The 10,759-nt window shown below is 43.3% G+C and overlaps 1 protein-coding gene across 1 annotated transcript in view; it reads left to right on the forward strand.

Moving 5' to 3' along the window:
- CBFB (core-binding factor, beta subunit) overlaps positions 1–5,099 on the forward strand; it is a gene marked incomplete at its 5' end in the record, with an annotated part of 36,995 nt that extends 31,896 nt beyond the window's left edge. The window contains one exon of the mRNA XM_009706683.1: positions 4,144–5,099. Coding sequence (XP_009704985.1) covers positions 4,144–4,212 — 69 coding nt within the window. The remainder of the gene's footprint in view (positions 1–4,143) is intronic.
- Positions 5,100–10,759: the final 5,660 nt, after the last annotated feature.

Consider the following 10,759-nt stretch of genomic DNA (forward strand, 5'->3'; position numbering starts at 1 on the left):
TCCCTAGGTGTCCATCACATTAACTATTCAATTTCAGGATACTTGGAAGGAAGCTGGCAATGTTGGTTAAAATAAATTCATTTTTAGGAAAATTACAACTGTGGTGGGATCTGTATACTATTTACAAGTTTTTCTCGCAAGCAAATATTTGTTAACCTTTCACTACATAGCAGATGAATAACATTCAAAGTAGTACTCCTTCAAAGTTAAAATCAGCATTTGACTGAAAAATGAAATATACTGAGATAAGATGCACAACTCCTGTTTTCTCATGACTCATTGTGCGTGACTCATGGCAGAGTATTCCATTTCCCAATGGCAAAGATAGATGCATCTTTCTTAATTGAAGCAACTCTCCTTAATCTTTGAGAAGCTGAGCTCATTACTCACTGAGTGCAATTCTGATGCTTCTGCGCGGCATCATAAGGTATGCATTTCCAAAATTACAGAAGATACTACAAATCAGAGGCTTGATTAGCTGTGCTGAGAGTATGGGACCTCAAATTGAGAGAATTCTGGAAATTGGCATTTTACATCATAAAAGGGGACTTTTGGCTTCCTTTTATAGACTGAGGAGACCTACCAGTTACTGCCATAGTGGTAGTCACACTCCTTCTACAAGGAAGTGTTAAGGATCTTGTGGCATTTCTTATGAAAGTTGTATTTTGCCCGTTGCCAGTAGACAAAAGCGTCACCTCATGCTTGGTGCTATACAGTGTGCTTGCTGTCTACATACAAAGTGAGTTCTTCTGTCTTTTTTGAGTGTGTTTTATTTTTTAGGTCCATATATATGGTGCTTTTACATTTTATTTTTTTTTCAGCATGTAAAGCACGGTGTGCACATATGCCTCGGCAGGATGATGACCGATAGAATAAGTGTGTTTCACATGTACGTATTCTTGTGTAGTAGTATGGCACAAGTAAAGGAGGGTGTCTGAGTGAGATGGAGCTGTTATTCCAACATGTTGCAGTTGCTTCTGTAAATCCCCACTTACTGAAATGCAAAATTACACCTTTATCCACATATACTAGTGTAAGATAGTGTAATGACTGCCTTCGGTACATTTGAGGGTAATTTGTCATGCCTTCTGCATATCGCTTGAAAAGGCAAATCTGGTAGTTGTTCAGTAGTGGCTTCTGCAAACTCTACAAGTAGCGATGAGGTCATCAATCATGTGAATTCTTTCATATGTTTTGAAAGAAAAGGCCACTTTAGGCAAAGCATAAATGCAACCATATGCCCATACTGTGGAGTCTTCACTGAAATTTGACAATGAAATTGCTATGCATATGATTTCTTTTCTGAACAAGCAAAAACTGCTTTTAGAGCTATAGTATAGCAGCAATTAACTTGCTGGTTTTTTTTCTAGTTAGTGTAAAAATACTTACCGAGTACAAAATTGGTAGCTAGATTGGTATACATAAGGTTTTGGTAGCTCTTTAAGAGAGTGCATGCCTTTGTTTCCATTTAGAAGAAAGAGGCAGCAGTTAAAACAAAGAGAGATCTTGTTACAGTGTGTTCAATAGGACAAAAGTATGCAAAGTGGAGCTGTTATCTTTTTGTTAATCTTGGTACAACTCTTAAATTAGTGTGGAAGTATCTATTTAGAATTGTTGAACAACCATTTTGTATTAAGAAAAATCTTTACAGCACAATTTACTTTTCTGTTGAAGAAAAAAACAAAGTGTGGACTTTCCCTCGTTAACTTTTCCACAGTGATGTTGATAGTCAAAGCTGAATGATTTGTCTTTCGGAAATAATGTGAAAATCTCAATTAGATACCGTCTCCCAATATTTTGCATCTCTAGAAAGAGGGCAGTTTGCAGAAGTTGCTTCAGGGACTGAAAGGAATGCACCCTTCAGCGCTTAAAATCTTTAGCACTGTATGTGATTACAGCTGTTTGTTTTAGTGCGATTCCTCAGAAAGATTACTGAGAAATCTGTGGGTTTGTGCACTAGCGGTGATGTTGGTTGTCGTGTTCAGAGTTCTGCATGTAGGAAAGGCAGATGGTTTCCTTCAGAGTATGACCAGTGCAGATAGAACGGAGCAAGAGGATCGTCTCGCTCCTGAATATCTAAAATGCAACCAACAGTAGTACTGGATCCGTGAATGTAGTAGGTAGCAATTGTCATATTTAAAATAGGGTGTTTCCAAAACAATCATGGCAATACAGCCATTAAAGAAAGTGCAGGAGGGAATTGTCTTCTCTGGAAACATGCTGATTACTAGAGGGATGTATTGAATGAACTCTCTGTGCGTCAGAATGGGATCATTGGACATGGAAGGAGAACGCCACTTTAAATTGGTGTTTAAATAGGAGAAGGAAGCAACAGTTCTGTGTTCAGGTGAAGCTAACCAGTTGCACCAGGAGCATAAAATTAGGCAGACGAGAAGAATGGTAGACAAAGGAGGAAGAAGCAAATAGAGAAGGACAAGCCTAAATCGGAGAAAATGCTGTTGGCAGTACATGTCAGAGGGTTTGGGAGTTGACAGACTCTGCTCGATTGCCATTTCGTACGGAAGCGAACAAGCAGGACGCCGTGAGCTGGGGTAACAGCCTTGCTGGCGGGAAGGCTTCCTCTGTGTCAGTAAATATGACTCAGAACAGCCCGGGGACCACCTGAGAGCAGCACTCGTGTAAACGTTAGTCACAGTTTAGCTGAAGTACTCGTATTGTTCACTGTGATCGTGGTAGTTGCTCAAACTGCATATTTCAGTGGTACAACTGTCTGCATGAAGTCTGTTCCCACCTCTTTCAACAAAACACGAGAAGCCTTTCAAAGGAGGGAAGCGGTCACTTGTTCTACATTTTTTGGAGGGAGTTTTTTTGAAGCCCTGAATGTGGCAGGTTTATTGCAACCAGTGAAACTAATGGAGCTACACCAAATAATGCTTGTGTGGTGATGACATCCACCAGCTGAGAAGGTGGCCCTGGTACTGCTTGGGTCGCATGGTAGTTACAGGCCAGGGTCTCAGCTTTTCACTCTGTAAATGTTACATAAAACTATCGATACTAAAAGGTCTTAAAAAAACAACTAGCATATATTAGATATTCCCAGAATCAAAGTAGTGCTTTAAAATTTAAGTGTATCAATATTTTTAAGTATTTACCTGCAGCATTTGTGTGTGCTACTTGAAAGTAGCCTGCGTGTGTGCAGGTGGAGAAGGTAGGCAGCAGTGTCTTTTGCTGCGACTGATATTACTATGACTGACCGTCGTTAATTTCCTCTTTCAAATGCCATCAACTCAAACTGTTTAACAAAATAATTTATTTAAAGGCGAACTTACGTTACTTTTTTAATACAGCAGTGCAGTCGTAAGTACCAGAATTTTCTCAAATTTTGTATTATTGCTAACTTTACAAAGAAAAAAAAACCACCATATGCTGCAGTAAAACCCCAGCTTTTAAGAAGTGTTAAAATGTGCGTCTGTCTATAGATTAAATTGTGCTAGTGTGTTATCGTGTTACAAGTCTCTGTGTTCCAGAAAAAGCTAAAGTAAATGTTTCCCATGTGAAAATATCGAGGGGAGATTTATTTGGAAATGATGTAAAATGCTCTGCCAGCTTGCATTGTAGCCTTTCTCACCAAAATGTTGATCCTGAAAACATTTACAGAAAACGTTCACAGAAGGCAACTTCACAGGAAAGAAAATGTGTTTCGGAAGAGAAGACACAAAATTGTTGCCTAACTATTCTGAAAATCTCCTGCTGATTGTTAAAGTGATGTTGAGAAGCGTTTCAGCCTGGCTGGAGGAGAGCCTCTGAGGCAGCCTGTGTGTGCATGTGTGCACGCGTGTGCGTGTGTGCACACTCACTCCGGAGAGTGCCAGCCTTGCCTGCCCCCAGCCTGGTTGGAGAGGCAGAGCCAGAGCTCTGTGCCCCTCCAGAGAGGAGATGGTGCCTGCCTGCTGGGTCCACAGCCCTCCTCTAAGATTCCTGTTGGTTCTGGGGGGTTGCTGAATTGAGGGGGAAAGAATGATTTTGATGTTGAAAATGAACGCGTTGGTTACTGCTTGAAATATAAAGTTTCTGCCTGAGAGTTGGTTATGGTCTTAGTCATGTTAATACGCTGAAGAAGTGAACTAAACTGATAACTTCTAAATCATGTTTTTGATCCTCAATATGTGTTTATTAATGCAGGCAAGAAGACAACAAGACCCTAGTCCTGGTTCTAACCTAGGAAGTGGCGATGATCTCAAACTACGTTAATCAACAGCAGCAGGCGTACCATGGGGCTGCACACGTGCATTGCTTCTACTTGGCAAAGGATTTAATAAAAGACCAGAAACTGTGATAACTGGGTATACTATGGTCTGTTTCCTGACCTGCGGCAGTCAGAATCACCATGAACTGCCATGGTTTGCACTATGTTTATGTTACAATACCTGCATTTCCTATTTTAAGCATGTAGCCAGTGGCAATTTGAAATTTTGTTTTTCTATGCAAACTTATTTTTGTTGGCACTATTTTAGTGAAATGGAAACTTATGCAGCTATGAAACCATTTTTCTCAACTGTAATAAAAATTGTCACTTAAAAATAGGTCAAGATATTACAGATTTAAAACTTCTTTTTTGTTTTTTTTTAATTTTTTTTTGTAAACTGCTGGAAGCCAATGCATTCCAAGCTTAATTTTTTTAATATGAGCTTTTGGAATTTTGATTGTCCTTATTGTGCTCCTGCTTTATTTTAGATACGCATTCTTATCTTTCTTTCAGTTTTCTTTTTTTCTGAATTTGCAAGACCTTCTTAAAACTGCTGACATTATTTTGCATTATTTCCAAGCTAAACCCAGTGAATCAGAGCTGTTGGAATCAGTTTTCAAACTTTGTAGGTTTGTAAATGTTACAGTTGCAGTATTCTTTTAACTGCTAATAATTAATTGGTTCCACTTTTTAAATGATAAAATCTTTAAAATGTATATTTTCATGCGTTGATGCATTCTGCCCCGGTATCTGTCTCGGTTTTTATTCTGTCTCAAGTGAGTTTAGGTGGTTATTATACCCCTGTATATAGTACTTTACTGAAACTCATAGGAAGTCGCAGGCTGGCTTCTGTTTTATTCAGGGATTTTTTTAAATAGTTCTTAAAAAAGGGGTACTGCAACTCTCCAATCAGATTCAACAGCGTGTTAAACTGGGAACAAAAGTGATCAGCTGCCAAGGTGATATGTATTAAATCATGTTTAAGATAGCTGCTTTAAGTATATTTTATATCTTAGGCTTTTTGTAAAGTTGTGCTGAATGGTGAAAATTTGAGATGAGGTTGTGTGCAGAAAATCTCATACTGTGCATAGGACACTTCCATTAAATCTTATGCAAATTAAGACTACATTGCAGTATGTATTGCATTTTCTAACAGGGTAAGATTTGGGATGAGTTAATCTGCGTGAATTATTTGGTTTTATTCGGGGTGATGGTGAACGGACTTGTTCCAAATTTTTCATTGCATCTAATTTTTAAAGAAAATTGATTGGAGATGTGATGTCATTTGGCTTTGTTAAAATGTGGTGCTTCCTGTACAGCCTGATTAATTAAAATGTCACTTAGATACCTTTTTAAAAAAAAGTGATCTGACTTCAGTATTTTAAGAATTATTTTGGAGGTAGAAACTCTGTATGGTTAGAACAGTGAAACTTTATTAAATTCTATAATTGCTCATTAATGGCAAAACAATTGATGCAAAAGAGGTCTTGCAAAAATGTAAGCAGATGTCAATGTGAAGGAGAATCTTTGTATGTTAATAATATGAATATTTAACATTCACTTAAAAATGTCAATAACTGTAAACTGTGAGAATGTCATCAAATAGAAATATTTTGATACTTCAATTTAAATGTGATGCACCTGAAAGATAACCTTTTTCATTCTGTGGCCACGTATTCCTCTTGCTCTTCTTCCCCCAAAGAAGTAATTTTTCTAAGGTGTTTCTGCAATGAGTTATGTAAGGGACACACGCATGCATCCGCACGCATCCCTAGCCTTGGATCTTCTCTGCCATCTGTGTATTTTTGATGGAATAGTCTGAAGATTTATTTTAAAAGGTTTTCCTAACGTTTCAGACAGTGGTTTTAAACCATAAGTACACAGGAAATTACGCTATCAGATATTAACGTTGCTATCTTTGTGTAAATACTGAACTTTCCCTATCATCATTTAGCATTCTGCTGCTTTTCGATATCTTAATGCTGGCATTAAGATCACAAGCCCTTACCCTCTGCTGGTTAGTGCAGACTTTTTAAAGTGCATTTTAAGTTATTGATGCAATTTGATATTTTTCGTAATTTCTATTTAAACTGAAGTTGCATCATCTTTCTTGAATTCATCTCCTGTAAGAGTTGCCTTAAGCTACAGGATTGCTTTTGCTACTTTTTGTGTTGTATGTTTAACTTTCATAATAAACTTCTGTGTAGTGAAAACAAGTCGCTGTAAATTTATTTCTGACGTATCCTGGTAGTCCACGCCGACATGTTCCGTGTTTATGGGGTAACTTCCCAACCAGCCGGCGGAAGGCTGCCTTGATGTCCGTGGTTAAAGCAATAGTGACATCCAGTGGGCACGTAACCCACCCGAACACCCCCCCGCCCCGGGTTTAGAGACTGGGGAAAAGGTGGATTTTGCTGCCCTAAAACTGATGGGTTTTGTAACTGATATGCCCTGCTTACGCTGAAAGCCTGCGTCCACTTCAGTCGTCCTAAGGAGTTTTGTCTCACTGGGCTGTAACAGTTGTGCGCACTTATAGAAGAGTGTTGTTCGTGGGCACGTTTTTATAGCAACCATTAAACCTTGCAGATTGTGCTGCTGCTTTTTTTGAGGAGGAAAACGAGGTAGTTTACATGTTGAAATTCAGGAAATGGGGAAATAAGGTACTGTGGGGAAAATATGAATGTTACGTGCTACACCTGAACACCTCTTCTGAAGCTGCAAAAATTGTAGGTGGTGTAACTTCAAGTATCTAACTTTGAATGCCAGTGGTGGTTATGTACCAAAACCATGTAGAGGACGGCTTGCTTCGTAACTTGAGACCTGCAGTTGGCTTTGGAAGGGCTTACGTGCAAAAGGACGAAGTATAACCTTATTTCATACTTTTAAATTAAATCTGACTGTAAACAGATCAGAGAGCGCCTAATAAAACCGGCGTTGACTCTGTGACCTGTGGTTCTTCTGAAGATAGTCCGTAGGTTGGAAGGGAGGCCGCTTTTACAAACTATGTCGCTCTGATTCCGTGTTTCTGAGGGCAGGAACCTCCTGTAGACCCTGCCATCAAAGCAGCTCATTTTGAAAGGCATCTTGAAAGAGCACTTAGCGAAGCCGTTAGATAACTCGTTGGTTTACCTGCAAGTTCATGGAGTGATTCACTTTTCTGCCCGAGGTGCATGACAAGTGGATGAGTGCCTTATTCGTAAAACCTTCTCTTGAGGGATGGCATCTAAAGGACAGAGGGACTTTGTCCCCTGATGCCTCTTAGGTTGAATTTGCCTCTTGGGTGCAGGAATAGCAGAGGGAATCTGAAAAATTTCCTGCATGTGAAGCACCTCCAGCAGAAGATTTTTAAAACGTTACAGTCCTTTCCCTCCATTAGCGTGACTTGGGGATGGCTGGGTTCGGTTTGAGAGTGAAAGACCACTGGGAACACTGGAGGTTACTGGAATGGAGGGGGATGTCGGTGAGCTGGAGCAGGTGAGGTAGGGTTGCTTTTTTAACCTTTTGCAGTTACACGGCTTCTTCCTAACCCGAGAGAATCCAGAGTATTAAGTGTTCAGTCCGTTTTACTGACGGTTTCAAAACCTGAAGGAGGAGATTCCCTGGTCTCTCTTGAAGGAAAAGGCAGCTTTCAGCTCTCCTGGCCTGGGCTCTGGGTCCCCCTTTTCAAAGCAGGAAACTATGAAAATGAAACTGGGGTGACAACAGCAGCTTTTCTGTTCCTGTGGGCCTGTGGTGGTTTGTCTAATACTAAGCCTTGTTCAGGTAAGGGCTGGGAAGTTAAATGAAGGAGATGTGGGTTTAGAGAACTCCAAAATTGCCTGGCCTGACAGAGTCTTGGCAGGACTTCCATTTTTTTGGTTTTTTGTTTTTGTTTTTTGGGGTTTTTTTGCCCGCTGTTGGTTCAGGACTCCGCTCCGTTACAGATGTATGTAGGAATCCACCCTGTCTGCATAGAAATAGGACCGATTTCTGTGAAGTTACAGGATTTTGTTACTGCATTTCCAATGCAAATCAGAGAATGACAAAAATGGCTTCGAGGATGAGAATTACAGTGAGAAGTCAGAGCGGAGCGACGATTTGCATAGGCACCATTTCTCATAACTCATTTGCCTGACATCCTGTCTTCACACGGCCACGAAATGTAAATCCCAGCACATGCATATTCATCGGCCGCTGCACGCCTCGGAGCTGCTCAGGGTTTAAGTAACTTTATTAAACAGCTTTCTCAATTACAGCTTGAAAGAAGTGAATTCCCCAAATTGCCTTGGGCTCATTGCTTAAAAGCTCAGGGGTGAGGGGAAAGAAGTAACGCAGAAGAGCCGAGCGGTGCCTCGGCCGCTGCTGTCGCCCAGCGTGGGTGGCTGTGGAAAAACCGGGTACCTGTAGGAGAGGAAGAAGCGGGAAACGGGAATGTTTCCCGCTCAGCTGTAGGCTTCTTACTGGGCCTGGGCCACGGTTTGTCACAGCGGGTGAGGCTTTTGCTAAGTCTTTGTTACTCCCCGCAGCTTTTCTGATGAGTAACTCAGTGTTTTCCAGCCTGTTGGACTCGACGATGGTGTCTTGGGGGATGCGGGTTTTCCCAGTGCTCCGCTTTCCCTCCTTCCACAGGCTGTCACTCTCCGTTTTGCAAGGGAACTGGTGGCCTTACCGCCTTTCACCCTTTGCAATCCTCTCTCTTCCCCATAGCAGGTGATGGCTTAGCATGAAAACAGAAAAAAACACCTAGAGCTAGAGAGAAGTTTGCACCTGAAAGCTCCAGTCTTTTCCAGCTGTTACCTGCCGGTTTGCTGGGAGAGGCAAAACCTTGCCCGCTTGCGTCCCCCAACCCTTTCAGCTTTTGCTATTCGTACCGTGCAAAAATCCGGCAAAGTGTAGGCATAAAAGGTGTTAGAGAACTAAAACTTTGTGGCTGCTGAATGCGCTTGGCCTTGATAGCTTCTTAGGTGAATCTGCTGTTAGCGAAGGAGGTGGCTGGGCTGCTAGTGCTGCTGCTGGGATAGACCAGGAATATTTGGGCTGCTGCTGGGATACACCAGGAATATTTCAGGGCTTTGGCGCTTGGCAGCGGTGATGCAGGTCACGGCTCTTCAGGCCGTGCTCCTTGGGGAGGTCTCGGATGTGAAGAGCCGAGGTCGGTACGGAGGGAAGTAAGCCGGTTCGTGGAAGAAGCTGCGTGAAGGTGGATTTAACCGCAGAGGTCGGGCGGTAAGGCTTTGCCTTCGGGAAGTGAGGAGGTCCCCAAGCACATCAGGTTGGAAGAGAAAAGGGGAGTGAATGGGGGGGAAGGGGGGGACCGGCCAGGGCAGGCGTTACTGGCGCTGACCGCTTCCTTCGTTCTTGCAGGCACTGTTGTGTTTGCCCTCGCTTCGGGTTGGCCAAAGTGGTTGTGGCTCTTGGCTTGAGCCTTGAGGAGAAGAGGGGACATGTGGTACTGAGGGCTCATAGTTAGCGCAGCGGTTCCGAGTCCCGATTAGTGGATTTATCCTAGTCTACCAATTCGGTGAGAGAAGCGGGAGGGATGTCCCTCTGTACGAGCAAGGATGCCGGTGTCTGAACCCCCTGCATCCCGTGTGAGCCCATTTTCTGACCCACCTGCCTCCTCTGCCTTCGGCTGGAGATACCATCTCAAGTCCTCCTCCTCCTCCTCCTGCTGCCGTGGCGTTGAGCCCTTTGCAGAGCTATATTTAGGTCTTGTTTCTACTCATATATCATAAAGCCTTGCAGGAGGTGGGTCTGAGAGGTGAGCGATGCTCACCAGGTTCCCACCAGGCAGCGGAGCTGCTGCTTGGGCGAGCGCTGCTGGATGGCGACAGCGTCCCTGCTCGAAGGCATCTTCCTACCCGAGTTCCTCTGGGGTGGTTGGGTGTTCGGTGGCATTTGATGGCCAGAAGTATTGAATGAATTGCCAAGGCTCTTTCCTGGCTTTTCAGTTGACTTGATGATTTTAACCCAATGGTGCAACACGTGGTTCCCATTTCGTACAGGCTTGGGGCGGGGGGCTGCTCTTCTCGACCCCCGAAGGCAGCGGGACGGGAGAGGTCGGTCACAGCTCGATGTGCGGCTGCGGGTTTTTCTTCTGTGCATTGTGCTTTCTTCTGCCTCTTCTAAAACCCTGCCCCTTTTGATGTTGAAACTGTCCCCGACCAAGGGCCTTGGTCTGCATCTACCCTGCAGCGATCCCCTCCCGTGGCAAACACTTTTTGTGCAGCCCCTGTTTCTGAGCACATGGAGCTGCATGGGGGGAGCAACCTCACGGTGAAACCCCGGGAGCTCTAAGCCCAGAGGAAAGCAGAGAGGTTGGTGGGGGGAGCATGGATTTACTGCTAGATTGCGAAAAAAAAAAAGCCGTGTGGGGAACAACTCTCGTCTCATCAGAAGACAATTCTGAAGAAACAGGCGGCTCCATCCAGGAACACCAGACTACCCGTCCCCCTTGAGCCAGGAAGGCTGCTGAGCATCTCCCTGCCCAGAACGCCGTGTCACCTAACCAGAAAGAGGAGCGGGTCCCCTCCCACCCCACCGAGAGCCGAGCAGCCCTCTGCTCCCCAGCAC

This window comes from Cariama cristata, unplaced genomic scaffold, assembly GCF_000690535.1.
Source record: "Cariama cristata isolate BGI_N322 unplaced genomic scaffold, ASM69053v1 scaffold22208, whole genome shotgun sequence".
NCBI classification, from domain to species: Eukaryota; Metazoa; Chordata; class Aves; order Cariamiformes; family Cariamidae; genus Cariama; species Cariama cristata.